The sequence below is a fragment of the Thunnus albacares genome, chromosome 8, assembly GCF_914725855.1.
Source record: "Thunnus albacares chromosome 8, fThuAlb1.1, whole genome shotgun sequence".
Taxonomy (NCBI): Eukaryota; Metazoa; Chordata; class Actinopteri; order Scombriformes; family Scombridae; genus Thunnus; species Thunnus albacares.
In genome coordinates this window covers 19,351,660-19,371,042 of record NC_058113.1, presented here as the reverse complement: position 1 = coordinate 19,371,042, position 19,383 = coordinate 19,351,660, and the positions used below count along the sequence as shown (strand labels likewise).

Below are 19,383 nucleotides of genomic sequence, written 5' to 3'. Positions count from 1 at the left end.
CTACCATGTTTATTTATTTATTTTTAATCTGTTTGATGTCTCTATTACATGAAATTCATATGTAAAGAGAATGTGGAGATGTTTATTTATTAAAAGAATTTAGTAAAAGAATGCTTTACATACTGCAAATGGTTACCCCTATTAAATAATTACCTTCTGTTATTTTGTGTCTTTGTTTATATACATAATGTACTTACAATGTAAGTGATGTGGGACAAAGTCCACAAGCCTCCTTCTGTGCAAAAATGTATTTTAAAGCTTAAAAAGACTGTAAATGTGACAGATATCCACTTGATACGACTAACTCAGACTGCTGAAGCCCCATATGAGCTTCAGATAAACTTTTAAATGCATTTTTGCACAAAATATCTGTGAGGACACACTGGGTTTTGGCCCTCATCACTTGCACTGAAAGTGTATTTGATCTTTTAATAGCCAGTATGAAGGTGTCTTTCAGTGTTCATATGGGCACCTGGCTGTCGTTTTAAGACAGACTTTTGTCTGACTTTTGTGAATCTATGCTTTAAAAGACTGGAACACCACGGCTGTAGTCATGTCTACCAATCTGGGTGAGGGAGACAGGATTTGTACACCCACTATGAGGACGGTGTGCCCTGGAGGCGAAAACAGTTCAAAGCAAAAACAATAGACAACCACTCACAGTTTCACAGAAAAATGTACAAAATGTATTGGGGATTAAAGTAGCTTCATTTTCCATGAAAATTTGACAGACAGTCTGACAGTAAAAGAAAAGTATATTGATGTTTATCTACAAATAAGCATTAAGTTCTTATCAAAGAATTTACATTCTGACACATTTTTTCAAAACTAATTACTCGGGACACGTTACAAGTAAACATAATAATATAAATGCCTTTTCTACATTAATTTAATCCACAAAATATAAAAATATAAAAGTCATTCTGGACAGAGTGGCTTGTAGATTAGTTTGTTGTTACAGTGTATGTGCAGAAGACAATCAAAAATCGCTTTTCAATTCATTCCTCTGTACATCATTAAATTGACAGCAGACATTCTGTAGGTAGAGTGTCTGTTGGTACACTGCAACAGAGGTGTGGAATTACAGCCACACTAGTTTGTATATTTCACATCAGGTCTGTCTTTCATAACGGCTTCTTCTTCAGTCCAAAAACAGCAATAAACAGAAGAATCTCCACAAAGGCAGGTAGCACACTAGAGGGAAACACAGAGATTGAAATGTAGGAGTAGACACAACCACAGTATATACAATACATTCAATCATAATTCATTGTGTTTACTTGCACTCTCACTCTACTCCCTGAAAGTTAATACATGCCTACGCATCAACAAACAAACACCAACCTGCATGTGGCAAAAATAACCCAATATGTCCAGCACTCCCACCTCTCAAACACAAAGAAAGACAAGGAGACGGAGGCGCTGCAGTGGACCGCTAGTGCTGGGTGAAACATCCGTCAGGGAAAAAACACTTTTGGGAAAAAACCTCCACAATATATATACTGTGTATACTAACCTGCAAATGGCAAGGATCCACCAGTAGATGTCACACTCCCACTGCTCAAATAGAAAGAAAAGCAGAGCCACTGAGGCACTGGCATGGACTCCTGTTGCTATTGTAGGTGAAGAGGAGGAGTCATGGAATTATAACTGAAAACTAGACTAACTTCCTTGTATCCCTTATCTTTTGAGCCAGCTGTGTACAATTTCAAGTAACACTTGATACAGTTGTGCGGTCTTCACAAGGGATATTTAATGTGACACTGAATTTCTGGTTAATATGAATTCTCACCACATTTTGACACTTTCTACTTTTAAGTCCTGTCTTAAGACACTTTTTTATAGACTCACCTTTTCGCCTGATAACAAGTCTTATTTGTTTACATAGTGAAGCTTGAAAAGTGCTATACAAATAAAAATATAATTATAATAAAATACTTGCACATACTGTATATCAACAACTGTGTACAGTGTAAAGGATACACAGGAGCCCTTGGCTGCTGTTGAACATGGACACTCCTGAGAAGAACCCAGCTAACTCTATAGCAAACAGACCAAGAGTGACTGCTAGTGCCACCACCAACCTGTGACACAGAAAGATGTACAGTATTAGTCCAGTATGGATGTGTGAGTGTGTGTACGTGTATATGTCATAATCTTACTTACTTTCTATCTTCATTGTCATATTGCTCTTGTGTGAAATCCAAAGGCAAACAGGCCTTCACATTATTTTCCTGTAAAACAAAAATTACAAATAGCTCAGGAGGAAAACAGTCCAAAACCTAAAGATATTCAGTTTATCATCATGTTCAACAAAGAAAAGCAATAAATCATCACATCTGAGAAGCTGAAACAAGCCTTTTTTTTTTTTTTTTTTTTTTTTTTTTTTTTACATTTTTTGCTTTAAAAAAATACTGAAACAATTATTCAATTATCAAAATAGTTGCTAACCTTTCAGCTCTAGAAAGAGGATTTGTTTCATTTGAATAACTTTTAGAGACTTGAGGAGGTAAAATACAGAAATCCATAAGAAATAAAGCAGAAATTGGAAGAAAGCTTGAAAAAAATCATAATTTTGTGTGTCCAAAATGTGTTTTTTTCTGTATCCTATCATCACTCCTTCGAATAATCCAGCGACCCCTTGTGCTGTCCCGACCCCCAGGTTAGGAACCACTGGTTTAGAAGACATGATAAAGCTGTCTTACTTACCCTCGACCAAAAGATAGTGATCACAATGACAAGGTGAGCTATGATGGTCAGGAACCGTGCAGGTACAAGGCTGCTGACAGCCGACATCATGAGGATGCAGCTATTTACTTAAAAAGACAAAGTGTGTAAACTGAAAACAACGCGAAACCAGTGATGGACAGGCGAAACGATGTAATTAGAGTTTCTGCAGTTTAAATGTGCCTCGCTGCTACTCAGTGTTACTGTTAAGTTACCGTATTTTGCTCATTTAGCTAGAGTCCGATAAAGAAGCTAAGTTCATCTAAGTTGCTCACAGTTAAACGTCAGTTAGACGTAGACAACACAGTAGTATTTCGGTCAATTTATCGTCACGTCAATAAGCTCAAGCTACTATTTACGAACCACCAAAAACAGTCAACACAACACAGACACAACGTTCACGCTGTATGGTTGCTACAACAACCGCCGAGCCGGTGCATTCTTTATTACTGACCGGACGAACAACCAACGTTCAAAGGTTCCGGACACGGACAACAATTGAAAGAGAACTACATACGCAATGCTTCCATCTAGTGGCAATGTTAGAAACTGGGTCACAATCAATTTGGCGTATTATTTATGCTATATGAACATTTAGAGGCTACAAATAGGCTACAACCTTTCACAACAACGACCAGGAGGTTGATATTGAGAAAGAGAGCTTCTGATAATCGGTCGTTGGGAGGTAACCTGGATGAAGTGATGCGTTATTTATGCACATGCATATTTTTTCTTATTAAAAAATACCCTGCATTAACCTGAATATTTTGAGGACATCGGACAAGATGTCACACTGTCAATGTGTATAAATTAGGCTACAAATTAAATGTTTATTGATATGACCTTATTACTACCAAGATCCATTTTATCTTTGCTCTTTGGGCAATGCGGCTTTGATAGCCTAAACCTCCAAATGCCACCCCTCCCTCCCCCCCGTTTCTAACACGAGTCTTGTCCTCTTGGAGACAGACTGCACAGACCAGCGTGTGCGCAACAGCACGTATCAAGCACATCAAAAGCATCTACAGCAAATCTGTTGTGGCTGCATGTTCACCAGTCCAGGCCGACGTTTGCTCGGCACGACAGACATAACCTGCCCCTGGCTTTCCCCAGAAAAAAGGCTGTTCGCTGTACCGCAGAGAGAAGCACAGGTGCTGGCATCGTGAAAGCATGGCAGAAGCGGAGTTACAAACCTTTACCTCTATCATGGACGCGTTGGTTCGTATTAGTGTAAGTATGGCCCTTGTTTTATTCTATTTCCATTTTGTGTGTTTATTTTAAACAAAATATCATACATGTTTTTTGTCGTGCACCTTGATATTTCACCTCTGAATTTTGCCGTTTTTCCTCTGGACACCTTCTAATGCACGGGTAGCCCATGTGATTAGGGAATGAGAGTAAATTCCTCCATTGGAAGATTTTTTTTTTTTTGCATCTATTGAATCAAGGAAAGATCCTTTGTTTCGGCAATTAAAGCTAGCTTGTAGCTTCTGTAGATGGATACATAAAAGAAAGGCCCCAAATGAAACACATGCTTACAAGACCCAAACGTTTAATCAGAATAAGCGCTGTATGTTTCATTATACTCAATATACTGGAGTAGCTTCATCGTGGCTTACGGGCCGCACACGATGAGAAAGCAGAGATGATGCACGTTGTCATAGAAACGGGATGCTGCGTTTAGCAGCTGCAACACTGGAATTTGGCCTCGATCAGAAACGCATGTGTAAAACCGAGGCCCACGCCACAGACTGTGCAGAAAAACGGAAATCTATTTTTATTTTGCTGATATGAGGCACATACAATCTTGCCTCTAGGATACAGACTTTCTTACAACCACAGTAAGGCATCCCAGAGCTTGCTAAACTACATCTGGATTTGTCAAAAGAAAGATTAAGCTAGAGGACTGCATTCAAATTGAAGGAGAATGGCTCACACCTGAAATCAGGGAAAGCTATATTTTTGACACATTTGCCCTTCCTGTGCTCTGTATCACCAACACCAGCCTACGTAACCATGACTGCAGCTGCTCCTTCTGTAGCTCTCGACTCCTACACACACACATATATATATATATATATATATATATACATATATACATTTTTTTCCAGGTCACAGCAGGTGCAGAATGTAAAGAGCAGCAGATTCTTTACTTATTCCGGTGACTCAGCCTGTTTCTGATCTGACTCCTTGTTCAGCTCTATTCTCAAACCTTTCCCCTCCTCTCCAGTCCAACATGAAGAGTATGGAGAAGGAGCTGCATTGCCCGGTGTGCGATGAGATGGTGAAGCAGCCCATCCTTCTGCCGTGCCAGCACAGTGTGTGTCTGCTGTGCGCGGCTGAGGTGTTGGTACAAAGAGGTTACCCTCCTCCAGACCTCCCCCCGGAGCCAAACTCACCAGCCTCCACACCCAACACTCGCTCCCCACGACAGACACGCAGACCCACACCCAGGACACCCGACCGCCTGGAGCGAGTCCTCAGAACAGGTGGAGGGATCTGGATTATGTGTATGCATGTGTGTGTTTGGTTCAACAGATGAAATCCTAAGGGCCTAGTAATAAGCATGTGATTTGAAGGTGCTCTTGTGTGAGAGAAAAACTGAATGATCTCAGCATTTAAGTGATCCAAGAATGACAATATTGCCAAAACATGAAGAATCAATGAAACAAAATAACATTGACACAACATTAAGATTGATATATATTTATTATATGTATCTACAGTACATCCATCATTTAAAAATGGAAAGATGATTGTGATGCACATGTGATAGGTCAGCTTTGATCTAGCTGACACATCAGTATCTTATGGTTCTGTACATCCAGAGCTTTATGCATACATCTCATGAGTTATTTAAGTGCATGTAGAGCAGGGGCCACAGATGCAGAGACAGTCAAGGAGGCAGAACAGGCAGTAAGCATCTGTTGGGCAGGTGTATTTTAAGGGTGTGTGTGTGTGTGAGGAGAAAATACCATTTCCTCCACTGTGAGCTGACCTTTATTTGTCATTGTTCTCTACATATATATATATATATATACAGTTTGAGGGATGAACAAGAGTTCACCTCCTTCTTCAACTCACAAGTTTGTCTCTCTGAATTCCCTCCATTCCCCATCTCTCAACTTTTAAACCTATGACTGCATTTTCACACCTTCCATGCTCACCACTTTCACTTTTTCTCCTCTCTAACCTCTATCTCTCTCTCTCCATCTCCATTCATTTCTCTTCCTCCTTCGTCCTCTCTACACCCTGCATGCATCTGCCAGTGTGTGGGACGTACCCAGGGCGGAGGCGGAAGGATACGGCCCATCCCCCCATGCTGTTTCCATGTCCTTCCTGTCAGCAGGACGTGGAGCTCGGAGAGAAAGGCCTGACAGACTGCCTCCGCAACCTCACTCTGGAGAGGATTGTGGAGAGGTATGCGCATGCACAGACACACACATTCATAAATACAGTACATCCTATAGCAGAAACAGTCACAGCTGAAACTGCTGTCAGTGACTCTCAAACATGATTTTGGATTGTGTTTTATTTCTTCCTATGATGATGTCTTATCAGAAACAAAGTAATCAGGAGTTTTGAATAAAAATCCCTTTAACCAGTCTTGCAGGCGATGAAGAAAGGCAGTGAATGAAGGGCTTAGTCAATACCACTTTGTAAATGAGGCAGTAAATCATTTGCTGGAATGAGTTTCAATAATGAATCTTTCCTTTGCCCCTGATCCAAGGATAAGCCTAAGAGCAGACTGCAGGGACAGCTCAAAAAGTGCAGCGTACAACAACAGTGGTAAAAATGGTTAAATTTTTACCAAAGTTATGTTGAGCAAGTTTGGAGTGAAATACTCCTCATCCTTCTTTAATGTTAATCATCCTCTTATCAGTTCAAATAGAGAAGATCAAAGTGAGAGGAGCTGCTTTAGGAAAAGTCTTCTGAGATGGGTGGAGAGAGGGTTATGGGTATAGGCAGTTTCCCAGTTTCACACGCAGCAGTTTGATGAGTGCAGCTGCTTCCTCCGCAGGCAGAGGTTGTGTCGGTCAGGAAAATGTGACGATGCATGTTTTACCGTGAAAGATGCACTAACAAGGCAGCAGCTGGTGATGTATCCAGGTCAGGCAGTTAAAGAGTTGGACTCCAAACTACTGAAAAGAGAGCAGGACAAACTCCTCTCTCCCCTCTCGCTTAAGTTTGAATGACTCTTTCTTGCTTTCTTTCTTTCTTGTTTTACTGCTGCAGAATGGAACCTTATCTCCCTGTCCCCCCTGTTTTCCCTCCAGGTACAGACACACAGTAAATCTGGGCAGCATAGCTATCATGTGTGGTTTCTGTAAGCCTCCTCAGTCTCTGGAGGCCTCTAAGGGCTGTGCTGACTGCAAGTCCAACTTCTGCAACGAGTGTTTCAAACTCTACCACCCCTGGGGAACCCCCCGAGCCCAGCACGAACACATTCTACCCACCAACAACTTTCGCCCAAAGGTTGCTTTTTTTTGTTGTTTTCTGCACAATATAGAGTAGTTTCTCTCCAATTATTATTGTGCCATAATCCTCTGTGGTCCCCTAGGTCCTAACGTGCACAGAGCATGAGCAGGAGAGACTGCAGTGGTACTGCCGTAACTGTCAGAGGTTGCTGTGCTCACTCTGTAAGCTCCGTCGCGTCCACCATGGACACAAAGTGCTGCCTATAGCACAGGCCTACCAGGCCCTCAAGGTGAGTTTGTGTCTGTTGTCTGTTTGGACTGTCAGGATCCTGGTGTTAGCAGCATTGAAATGGCAACTTGTGTTGGTCTTACAGGACAAGGTTACCAAGGAAGTCAACTTCATCCTGGCCAACCAGGAGACAATACAGAGCCAGATCACTCAACTGGAAGCTGCCATCAAACAGATGGAGGTGAACTATCTTTTCTCTGTCTCACACATCTTCCTCTGTTTTGCTATTCAAACTGTCTATCCCCTCATGTCTTTGTGCAGGTGTAACAATATTTGCTGCAGGCTCTGGTGTAATGTTATTGTTGTAGGATGTTAAATCCCAATCCCTCATGGTAAGCAGGAATTCTGTTCTTGAGCTATCAACAGTATTCTATGGTAAACACAACCAATCATTAGTATTTTTCTTTTCTTTTGATTGAAAGCATGTAGTCTTGAAATTCAATTCATGTTTCCCTGCAAAAAGCCTACATTCTTACACTGATGAGTGACATAGTGTAGTATATCCTGCCACTTTACTGTAACTAAAACTGCAACTGAAGGGAGATAGTACAAGCGGGCCCTCTAGAGGCCTGGGGCCTCTGTGCAATGGCACACTCGTTTGCTGGCAATAGCCAAGCCCTTGTCTCTGTGTTTGTTATTCTTAGTCTGTCTTTGATTTTATCCTTGCTGGTGGCATGGCTCTAGGGATAGTTCGTTGGTCGGTACGCCACTTAGGTCCAGACTGAAATATCTGTACAACCGCTTGATGGATTCCCACAAAATGCAGTACACACATTCATGTCCCCCTCAGGATGAATCCTAATGACTTTGGTGTTCCCCTAAAGCACCATCATCAGGTCAAATTTCTAATTTGTCTAATTCTTTAGTTTATCAACAAATACCTGCAAAACCAATGATGACAGCTATGGTTCATGTTAGGTGCCAATATTAGCATACAAACACGCTAAACTAAGATGTGTCACCTTTTAGCTTAAAGCACCGCTGGGCCTAGGTACAGCCTCACAGAGCCACTAGCATGGCTGTAGACTTTGAGTCTTGTTTCACTCAGCAGCTTCATTTCTTCCCACTTCCTGTCTCTCTGTAGGCGAACAGCGCAGTGGCTCTGCAGCACCTGACCCACTGTATTCGGGAGCTGGGATCGGCTGTAGTTGAGCGTCAGGGTGCTTTGGCTCTGGCCCTGGAGGGATCACGCAACAGGAGGGAAGATGCACTGTCTTCTCAGGTCTCAGAGAGGCAAGGCCTGCTGGAGCACGCAGGCCTGATGGCCTTCACCCAAGAGCTGCTCAAGGAAACTGATCCACCCTGTTTCGTGCAGGCTGCCAGAGTCACTCACAACAGGTAGCTCCAGTAGAGGCCTGTTGACATCTCTCCATTTTCTGCCTTCCCTTCTGTCTTTGAATTGTCATATGTATGTTGTCTTTCTCTTCATACTTATCCCTGCTTCTGTGTCTCTACCCCTCTAGGCTGGTGAAGGCCATAGAAAACCTGCAGTGCTTCTCTCTCTCTGCTGATCCCTCCTTCAGACACTATCACCTAGACGCATCAAAAGAGCTCAAGCTCATCAACAGCTTGGAGTTTATACGTGGTGGGTTGTGAGCTCCTTTGTTTCTATAATATGAACCACGTAGAAGTGAAATTCTACTTCTTCAGATATGTTAATGTAATCTGCATCTCATCCACAGCCCCACTGGCCCCGGTCATTGACACTCAGAAGACACTAGCATACGACCAGCTGTTTTTGTGCTGGCGCCTCCCTCAGGACTCGGCCCCGGCTTGGCACTTCTCTGTAGAATACCAACGACGAGCAGGAGTAGTTGGAGCCACATGGGGTGGTACCAGATCCCCTACTGCTTCAACAGCATGGCTGCGTCTGGATGAAGTTAGAGGAACGAGTGCTGTGGTTGACCGGCTGCAGATGGACAGTGTGTATGTGCTGAGGGTGAGAGGCTGCAATAAGGCCGGGTTTGGAGAGTACAGTGAAGAGGTTTACCTCCACACTCCACCTGCACCTGGTAAGATATTAATGCATATTACATACAAGATAATTTATTTTATTTTCATGTCATTCACTGCAAAAGCTTCATCTTTCCATTCTTCTAAAAAAACAAGTGGGATCATTCTTTGTAGATTGACTAATTGTCATTTTTTTTCTCTCCATCTCTTGATTTCCTCCATTCTCACATCTTTTCATTTTAGCTTCTGCACCAAATCTTCCTTTTTTTGTTCTGCATTCCTGTTTCATCCCAGTCAGACTATTTCCACCTCTGACTTTCTTGCTACAGGTCTGTTGTTCTGTACTTTCAAAAATTCTGTCTTGTTCTGTTATATTGTTTGTTTTGCTATTGTAGTCATTCCCTTACAAAAAAAAGCATTTGATCAAAAACATTCTTATCACTTGAAACAATATGGACGTGTCCCCAGCTCTATTCCCACATTTCCCACATTTTCTGGTAAAGCCACTTCCTTCTTTTCACTTTGAATACACCTTCTCTCCTGATCTGCCTCCTACAACTCTTCTGTAGCTGTTTCTCCATCGTGTGTTCAGACTTGTTGTAGCCCAACTCTGTCCCAGCTGCAGAATCTAACCCCTCCTCCCTCCCTCCTGACTCCTTTCCTTTACCTCCCCTGCCACCTCTGTCCCTTTTTACCCCTCTTTTCCTCCCTGTTTACTCCTCCTTCCAGTGTTGAGTTTCTCCTTAGACTCTCGCTGGGGGTTGCATGCTGATCGGCTGGCACTGGGTAAAGGCCAGACCTATGCCCGAAGTGTGCCAGGCCTCTCCCTCTTGCAGGCTGCCGACCGCACACTCACTTCTTGCCACTTGACCTCTGACCTGCTGGTGGCCGACTTGGCCGTCACTCAAGGCAGACACTACTGGGCGTGCTCTGTGGAGCCTGGTTCCTACCTGGTCAAGGTGGGAGTGATACTTGTTGGCTTGTTAGTATAATAAATTGTACACATAAAATCAGCTTAACCTGACAAGCTGACTTGAAATGTTCATGACCAAAGCTGCCTGCCTGTTTATCTGTTTCTTCCTCCCTCATGCAGGTTGGAGTAGGACAAGAGACAAAGCTACAAGAGTGGTTCCATCTCCCCCAGGACATGGCCAGCCCTCGGTAAATCACTCTTAACTATCCTGTTATTGTCTCTTAAGTCTTCAGATTAATTGTCTTCCGGAAGTTTATTTAAAGAATAAGTCCCTGTTTGTTATGACAACGTAAGAACCACCAAACTAGAAATTCAAATATGAATGGGATTTACCTCTGTCATTTTGATTTATAGAGCTTTTGTTGACGCAAGTACATTCATTAACGCACCCTAATACAGAGGGTTAGGAGCCAAGCCACAACTGTTACTTCCCACATACTTAAAGCATCAATTGATTTTTAATTGATTTTGTGGCCACTTGGGGGCAGCAGAACAGCCTGTAAACGCCACATTGACATGATATCCCTGCTGCTGCTGACTCCTTTCACATCACATGTAGTTATTTGATTCATTGTTGATTTAAAAGTATTAATTAGTGCAGTATCTGTAGCAATACTGAATACTAAGTACTGTTAATACATAGTATTCAGTACTTACACTATGCACCACATTCTTTATGTTTTACTGGAGTGGAGTATTTCACATCTTCAGGTCCGACTGTAATCAAACTTGTGGGTCAGAAACATTAGGTAGAGAAACATTTTCCTCCCTCACACAGCTTTTCTCTCATTCAGCTTAATTTTCTCTTCCCCTCCAGCTGTGACCCAGACAGTGGCAATGACAGCGGAGCAGAAGACGGCCAGGACTCCCCTCCCTTCTGCTTCCTCACCATGGGCATGGGCAAAATCCTGCTTCCTCAAGGACATGGTCACAATCAGAGCCAAGGGGACAGCCAGAGCCAGAGCCAGGGAGGAGCACATTCCCACAACAGCTCCCATAGTAACCCGCCACACCCTCATACCGCTCCTCTGCCACCCCGACTCGGTGTGTGTCTGGACTGTGACCGAGGACGTGTCACCTTCTACGATGCCCACTCTTTGCGTATCCTGTGGGAGGGACATGTGGATTGCTCAGCTCCTGTCTGTCCGGCTTTCTGCTTCATTGGCGGAGGGGCCCTGCAGCTGCAGGATCTTGTGGCCAATCGGAGCATCGAGGAGCCGCCGCCACGGAGGGTAACCATCCAAACTCGTCCAACAAATCTAAGTAAATAAACTGCAAGGGAGGCAGTTTATTAGCACAGTTCACTCAGTGATCAAAGTTTGTCTCATTTACAGTAATGAAACCAGACAGGTCTTATTCTCCCATGTGTGAAATAATGAATTGCCTTGATCCTGTTAAGCTTTGATACTTGATTGAACTGTCACTGTGAACATGGTTATTTTTTTCCATTTTTGGTGTAATTTTTGAGACCTGACCACAGATTTGTGGTTCTTTATCCTGCATCCGCACTTGGCCTGAAAATATAAAATGTCTCCTCTGGCTGTTTGTTATTTTCTTCCTGCTTTCCTAATCTATGTCTTTGCAATGCTCCTATGGACATTGTGGTTGAAGTGATTTTAGACTATGCAGAACTCTGTCGACAGGGTGAGTCAAACACTTTTATTACAGGTAAAGAAAATCTGTTTGTAATGTAAGAAAAATCTGCCCTGCACTTGTCTTAATTTGTCCCAGAATAGTTGGGCAACAAAAAGTTGCATGCAGGTGTAACTAAGATTCATAACTTACATATATGCAGATAACTGACTGTCACCATGTAAAAGCACCTCAGATGTACTGTATGTCTAATTTTCTATCTTTGGGATTCATTTTATATGTAGCTCCAGCAATTATAAAAGACGTATATAATGCAGAATTGGAGACAGTGAGCATATTTTTGTTGTTAAATCGTGACATTTTGCTGGCTCCATCAGGATCACGTCTCTTTGTCTGCACAGTCTCAGTTGGTATTTTATATAGTCACTGTTTTGCATTTTAAAAAGACTTGTTGTTTTGACTGGGTTAACATGCTCAGAGTTACCTGAATGTTTTCAGACTTAAGGCAGAAATCAAAGTAAAAAAAAGGTTCCAAGGAATAATGTTCTCATTATGCTGTTAACGTGAATACATTTCAGTGTTTTACATTTTGACGAATGTTAAAAACATAGATGGCCTACAGTACTTGTCCAGTATTAAACTGTGGTGTTAAAGTGTTTTGCACATACATTTCAGTGATCCGGTCTGACGTCACAGGAAGTGGAATGATGGCATGGTAATCAGCTGCATTATTACTATTTATTTTATGAGCTCTTGTTGACTTTAAATTTGACTTTTCCTTTATCTTTCTTACTGCAACTGTTTTTGTTTTCAACTGATTTACAGTTATGTTTGGGGAATGTAAGAGCCCAGTTATGTATCACTTCAAAGCAACAGATTGTCTATACTGTAATTTCTTCAAATCAACTGGCTCTGACTGTATTTTTGGTATTTAATATGATTTTTTTTTCTGGTGAGTTTGTGTGTGTGTGTGTGTGTGTGTGTGGTGGGAGAGTTATCTGAGCTCAGGCTGTGACTTTCATGCTTTCTGTTGTGTGTATGTGTGTGTCCTGTCCTGAATGACGTGTCTGGACTCCTCTACTTGCATTACAGCACAGCACTTGAAAGACTTTAGAGTGTAGCATCTCAGAAATCAGAATCTCTTTATTTAGACTTTGCCTTGCTGGCAGAATGTTTCTATCATGTCATGAGAAATAAAAATAAATGACTGATAACAGTAACATGGAGTCACTTCTGTGTCAAATAATGGGGCTATAGAGTGGCTAGAGGCTGTAAGGTGAACTGTAATCTTTGTATTCATGATATTATCAGTAGACACAGTGATGTGAGGTAAGACAGAAACTTTAACCTTTCATTTTCACCTGTCATGTTCCCGCCCTACAGCAAAAGTAATTAGCATGTTTTTGGTCAAATATAACCGGCAGTTTAATTGTCGTTAGTTATAAAGTTGTCACATTTTGATTGACTGTAAACAGCAGAACACTACTCCAGCAGGGATTATGAAAACAGACTCTCCTTGTTTGAATGTCAGAGAGAAACTTATGTCTCTGAGTCTGTGATGCCTGCATGTAAGGGCAAGCGTACTCTCAATCACTGTGCCAGAGCTGCTTGAACAGGTACAGTGGATCTTTTGTGCCACAGGGTTTAAATATAATAATCCTACTCTGTTCAGTGCCAGGACACACCTTAGGACACCTGATACAGAACGACAGCAACACAGAGAGACAGGCAAAGGTTCAACAGCAGTATAAGAGAAGGCAGAGCCAGTTGAACTGGTAGTTAGAACATTGTTTTAACAAGCTATTATCACCTAGACAAAGTGACAAAAAGAGACATTCCACAATGGTGAAATATAGACATTGTGTAACACCAGAATGGTTGTGTGTCTGTCTTTATGCTGCACCCTTGGCCAGGTCATTCTTGAAAAGAGATTTTTATCTCAATGAAAGTTAAATAAATAAAAGATATATATATATATATATATATATATATATATATAGAACAATAAACACAAATAACACAAACAGACAAATACAACTATCACACAGTACTGTGTCCTGTCTGCTACAGGAGTTTGCAGTATTATAAATCACCACTAGAGGCCGACATTGCTTGTATATTTCTGGTATCCCTTGTAAAAAAAAGCAACAGGTGCATCTTGTGTCAACATTGGCCTGTCCGGTAAGAAAGCTGTGATGAAATGTCAGATATTACAGTTTAAAAGCTTTCAGTCTCTGTGTGGTTCTTCTGAGCCAATCTTTGTGCTTTTCATTGAGTAACATCCGGAAGATTCTAGAAAAACTAGAAAAATGACACCACATTGGTCCCTGTTATTTCTCTGAACACAGTCAAATGTTTTCTCTGTCTAGTCCTAATCGTACCTCTGCAAAGCTCTTGTTCCACTATCGTTGCCCCTTAATAGTTCATCACTTTTGTTTACACATCTTAACCCTCCACACAAACAATAAGCCAGTGTGTATCCGCGTGTTTGCACGTAAGTGTGTTGTTGTGAATTTCCCCTGAATTTCCATCTAACATTATTGTGAAATGTTCCTTGTAAGATGATTTACTAGAGCAGTGTTGATTCATTGTCTGATGAAGAGAAAGATAAGATACTCATATATCTCAAGATAACAGTCGGGGGTCATTTTTATGGTTGTTACTGTTTGACAAAAATGGTTTGGAGTCATTACTTATAGTGAAACTAGCTAATAAAGCTTTATTTCTTGCTTAGAGTTGAAGCAAACTGATAAAAATGCTGAGAGCCATGCAGAGTAAGTTCCACATGAACTGAGATGTAGCAAACTTTTAAATGTGCACACAGTGCAGGAAGCTGCAGAAATGTTTGCTAATGCAAGCACAGACTCTAAGTCCCCTGAACAGCTGTGTCTCCTGTCTTCCCTCAGCACCTCTGCACATCACAGCGGACGTGTATGTCCTGCACTCATACACACACACACACACACACGCACGTACATATTCTCGCCCCTGAGTAACACATATTCCAACTGTGGTCTATACTTTTTCCCCAAAGAAAAAAAGGTTCGTAAAACTGTCAGACAAAATAGATCTCCGCCACGGGCAGAGGTTTGTGAAAATCATCAAAAAACATTTTTGTATGTCACGGCACACGAATCCCCCCCACCACCACCACACCCCCACCCCGACCCACCCACACACATCTGCACAATCAAATCCAAATTCACTTTACATGGTTACCATTCAAAAACACTTCCAAATCCACACTTATACACGCACACAAATCTGCCACATGTGTGTGTTCTGGATGGATGCCAAAGTGAGCGAGCATGCTGAGACAGGACCAAAGCTCCTAAAGCTCTGTGAGTATTTGTGTGTGTGTGTGTGTGTGTGTGTGTGTGTGTGATTTTTAGACTGGAAAAACATTAGCTCCTTGTAAAGTCTTGAACTGTACTGCACCACCTGTTTCACTTTTAATTGTGTTCTTCACATAATTTGCTGTCTGCACGACTGCAATCACTATGCCATTATTATTAAAGATGTGCAGAACATGATCAAGAAACAAAACACAGTGACAGATGCAATTTTATTGAAATGAGTTGAATAGCTTTTGTGCTTGACGCATTTAATGCTGCTAGTGTTGCGTCCAGCGCTGTCAAGCCCAGTTATTGAATCTCGGATGTGCTCTGCTGGTAAAACAGAAGGATACCTGACGAATGATTTATATGTCAGGTGAAATGTGTATGTTCATTCATGCTGACAGTGTTTTGGTCCATAGGCTGTCTTCTGACAGCTTAATGACTAGCTGTCCACATATCACTTCACTCTCCCATGCTGAAGGCCGGCAGAACCAGGGGTAGGGGGAAGAGGACGAAGAGGAAGAAGGAGGAGAGTGTAAAACAATCTGGGAGACCGAAAACAGCACATACTGAACCACCCTCAAACCCTTAGGACACACCGGAGGTTCTGCCTGTTAATCCATTTCCATGGCAGAGTTATAGAGCAAAGGTCTTTCTCACAGTGAAAGAGCTGAAGAGTCACATTTTTTGCATGTGTTATTGTGTGTATGAGAGAAACTAAGGTGAGGTCTCTGTGTGTCACCTACAATGCATGCATGCATAAAGCTCTTGCGTGAGCCCCTCAGCTGTGAGGCTCTGCGGAGAAAAATGCTGATTACAAAACCAAAACAAAGGTGGAGAAGGTGGTAAAACTGGGAATAGAAAGCCACTTGCTGCTCTCTGCACATGGTTGCCCATAAATACCTACAGCACCAACTGCTTCCAAAAACAAGGGAGTGCATGCATATACATGTACACCAATAAAAAAAAAATATAGCTTTAGTATGAGTGTTAATTGGGTGACTTCTATGTGTCTGTCAATCTGAAAATCTGTGAAATCTGCTGCACATCAGATTTTTTTTCTTACGTGAGAATGCTTGTGTGCTCCTCTCTCCTCTGCTCATAAAATCTATATAAATCTTACACTGGCTGACAATTTCATGCAGCAGACCTGATTATCACTCAGATGATCTGAGTGAACAAAATATGGCAGTCAGCTGTCTGACTATTTCATAAATGTAGGAGCAGGACCACTAAATAATTTCAGAGGAGTACAAGATGGAGCAGTAAGAAAATATAAGTAATTAGAGATACAATTTGGGAAAAAAGACAAAGAAAAACACAACAAAGAGCAAGAGAGACATAAAATGACAGTGTGGAAGAGGAGGAGGAGTAATTGCTGACCATGGGAATAATGAGATAAACAAGTCAAGGGAGGTGGGCGAAGGGTGAGGGGCTGGCAGGAAAACTGAGAGAAGCACATTCCTCCTTTCCCCTCTTGTTCTCTTCAAAACAGCAGCTGGGACAGGTGCGTTTTTACTGATGGTAGAAAGTGCACAGGCTGCTGACTGCCTCCCTGTGCGCTGTGTGTGTTTATATGCTGAGTATGCACACTAGCCTGGCAGCGGACTGCATGTTAGCAGGGACTTTGTTGTGTGTAATTACGGGGGAAACAAAACCCATGGATCAGAATTCGCCCATAATGACAAAAATAGACATCTAAATGCACACATGGTGTTTGTGGGGGAGAGACTGTGGGAGTGTCTGCTTAAGAGATGGTAGCACAATGTACATATAACGTGTATACGCCTGTGATTTAAAGGATGTGTGTGAAAGTACAAGAGTCAGCTTGTGTGTATGTGTGTGTGTGTGTGTGTGTGTTGTTTAAGGAGACAGTCTCTACTTCAGGAAACAGAGGGATCCTGTTTGTGAGCTGAACTCATTGTTCAGCTGATTACCCTCCTCAACACCCCTACAAACACTCATATACAAAACATAGGCCTCGTGTTACTATTTGGCTGTCGACCAAAAACGTGTACACACCAGTGTTGGGCCGTGCTTTGGTTTCCTGTCTAACACATTGTACGTTGTCTCTTCATAATAAAGCCACAGTTTCTAATGAGGGGTGTGTCCAGCCATTCTATCTGACTCCATGCTTTTGTCCGTCCAACCTTATTGATGTCTGCCTTTTTACTCCTAGAATGGACGACATCCAATCCTCCCTTATCTTCCCAGAACTCATCATTTACTCATTTTTCTTACCACTAACTCCCCACCACCCCACACCCACCTTCCTTTTCCTCCTAAATGACTAATTTCTATTCTCAAGGCTCCCACTCTCCTGCTGACTGTATCTGGGTTGTTTATCAGGACATGTTGGCTTATATTTCTCGTCAAGAGCAGACCTGATGAAACTGACTCACTCGCCTGCTCTATCCTGTCTCAGGTTTTCTTAAAATACATTTTTATAGCCTTGTTGGCAAAGCTCAGTTTGTCCACCACTTTGGACATAAATATCTCAACGACAACTGAATGGATTGACATGAAATATTGTACAGATATTCATGGTTTCTAGGCAATAATTCCTGCTGACTTTGGGGACCCCCTTACTTTTCCTCTTGCCAGTGTTGCCAGATGGGGCAGTCTTCCGCCCAGTTGGGCTACTTTTTACTTAATTAGGCAGCTAAAAATAGTTGTGGGCGGGTTGTGATAATTTGGGATACTTTTTGTACCATTTGAGTTGGTCTCCACTGACAAAAAGTTAGGCTATATTCCAATAAATGGGCCCTTCCTCTAATCTAAGTAGATTGAGACAGACAGTGCATTGAGTTAAGTAGACTCAGCTCAACACAGAATGACTGATAATTGATAACTGTCAAAACCAAATGTCATTTGTTGTTTATTACAACTAAGTTCAAACCTTCTTTTTATACCAGTTATTATTCTGTCATAGATCTGTCATAAATTTTTTGTTATTGTGGTTTTATGTTTGACTAATAAAACAGAAGAACAGAGGCCATAAGACTGATAATTAAACAAAGCCCAGCTTTTCCTGAATGAAAAAAAAGGCTTTGATCGGACTACTTTTTGTCAGTCCCATCTGTCACCACTACCTCTAGTGTCAACACAAGGTTCACATTTGTGGTTTTGAGTGAAATGTCTCGACAAATGTAGGAAATTGTAGGCTAATATCTTTGGTGACTTTTCAACTGGCATCATCACCTGGCCAACATTTCAATTTGTCCATTTGGATAATGACCAAAATACCTGAAATATTAATGACATTCCACTCAGCCTCAGCTGCACTTTATGTGCTAATTGGCAAATTTTAGCATGCTAACATGCTAAATTTAGACATAGACATATCTTCATGTTAATATACTGATGTTAGCATTTAGCTGCTGCCTAAGTACAGCTTGTCTTGTTTTATAAAACTTTTATCATTTTACAGCAAAATTACAGCATAAGTCAAATCCAAGTTTCTCATAAGAATTCCTTTATTCTTGTTCCAGGTTTACTGTCTCCTACCTCAGTCTAATTTACATTACATTCCCTTCTGCTTTGTCACATTTTCCCCCTTTTCTTTCTTGTTCCTTCTTTCAACCATGGTCCATTTATCTCCCACCTCCAGTCTTCTCAGCTTAGCTTTTCTCCTACATAACACACAATTTCAGCACAATACTGTGTTGTGTCTGTGTGCTCTGTTAGGGGCAGGCTCTTTGAGCTCAGGAAGAGAGGCTAATGTAACACACACACACACACACATGAGATGAGAACCTCTGGCGTGGCCTTTCCCACCATTGCCCTCTCTGTATCAACATACTCACACAAACAAGCTCATTCGCACTGCTGCACCATCAAACAAGCTTTTGTCTCTTCTTGCACAACCACCCCAGTCACACACACACACACACACACACACACACATATCCACACATCTGCATGTAAGCTCATTACTGCACCCAAAACAAAACCTCCGTACTACAGCGCATATCTTCCCACTTCAAAGGGTCAAGTGCAGCTTTCTTGCTTTACTGAGCTAAAAAAAAATATGTTTCATCTCTTCCATGTTCACAGCTTAACAAGCAATCAGCAAATAAACATCACTGATGG

The 19,383-nt window shown here is 41.8% G+C and overlaps 2 protein-coding genes across 8 annotated transcripts; one reads left to right on the top strand and one right to left on the bottom strand.

The window, feature by feature from the left end:
* Positions 1 to 659: 659 nt before the first annotated feature.
* tmem107l (transmembrane protein 107 like) lies at positions 660 to 3,174 on the bottom strand. Of its 5 annotated transcripts, none has more exons than XM_044359191.1 (6): positions 3,119 to 3,174; positions 2,710 to 2,816; positions 2,167 to 2,234; positions 1,984 to 2,084; positions 1,517 to 1,613; positions 660 to 1,194 (listed from the first exon to the last, which is right to left on the bottom strand). In XM_044359191.1, exons 2-6 carry the CDS (start codon positions 2,797 to 2,799, stop codon positions 1,125 to 1,127), a joined length of 426 nt encoding a protein of 141 aa, XP_044215126.1. In that variant the 5' UTR covers positions 2,800 to 2,816; positions 3,119 to 3,174; the 3' UTR covers positions 660 to 1,124. The 5 variants fall into 5 exon arrangements, with proteins under 5 accessions (XP_044215126.1, XP_044215125.1, XP_044215127.1 ...); XM_044359190.1 differs by having other exon boundaries at positions 2,943 to 3,158; XM_044359192.1 differs by lacking the exon at positions 1,517 to 1,613 and adding an exon at positions 1,387 to 1,441 and having other exon boundaries at positions 2,710 to 3,163.
* A 473-nt stretch (positions 3,175 to 3,647) lies between these two features.
* Positions 3,648 to 13,173, top strand: trim46a (tripartite motif containing 46a). Of its 3 annotated transcripts, XM_044359184.1 has the most exons (12): positions 3,648 to 3,957; positions 4,958 to 5,216; positions 5,997 to 6,147; positions 7,005 to 7,203; positions 7,289 to 7,435; positions 7,520 to 7,615; positions 8,519 to 8,772; positions 8,898 to 9,019; positions 9,117 to 9,446; positions 10,117 to 10,346; positions 10,481 to 10,548; positions 11,178 to 13,173. In XM_044359184.1, exons 1-12 carry the CDS (start codon positions 3,898 to 3,900, stop codon positions 11,629 to 11,631), a joined length of 2,370 nt encoding a protein of 789 aa, XP_044215119.1. In that variant the 5' UTR covers positions 3,648 to 3,897; the 3' UTR covers positions 11,632 to 13,173. The 3 variants fall into 3 exon arrangements, with proteins under 3 accessions (XP_044215119.1, XP_044215121.1, XP_044215120.1); XM_044359186.1 differs by lacking the exons at positions 10,481 to 10,548; positions 11,178 to 13,173 and adding an exon at positions 9,631 to 9,716 and having other exon boundaries at positions 10,117 to 10,202; XM_044359185.1 differs by lacking the exons at positions 10,481 to 10,548; positions 11,178 to 13,173 and having other exon boundaries at positions 9,631 to 10,145.
* The last annotated feature ends 6,210 nt before the right edge of the window (positions 13,174 to 19,383 follow it).

Excerpts from the sequence above, each read along its gene's own strand:
- tmem107l (XM_044359191.1), bottom strand. The coding sequence starts at position 2,799 with ATGATGTCGGCTGTCAGCAGCCTTGTACCTGCACGGTTCCTGACCATC. Across the intron at positions 2,085-2,166 it reads TATGACAATGAAGATAGAAA|GTTGGTGGTGGCACTAGCAG; the intron begins GTAAGTAAGATT and ends TCTGTGTCACAG. Across the intron at positions 1,614-1,983 it reads CAGCAGCCAAGGGCTCCTGT|CAACAGGAGTCCATGCCAGT; the intron begins GTATCCTTTACA and ends CACCTACAATAG.
- trim46a (XM_044359184.1), top strand. The coding sequence starts at position 3,898 with ATGGCAGAAGCGGAGTTACAAACCTTTACCTCTATCATGGACGCGTTG. Across the intron at positions 7,204-7,288 it reads CCAACAACTTTCGCCCAAAG|GTCCTAACGTGCACAGAGCA; the intron begins GTTGCTTTTTTT and ends GTGGTCCCCTAG. Across the intron at positions 7,436-7,519 it reads AGGCCTACCAGGCCCTCAAG|GACAAGGTTACCAAGGAAGT; the intron begins GTGAGTTTGTGT and ends TTGGTCTTACAG.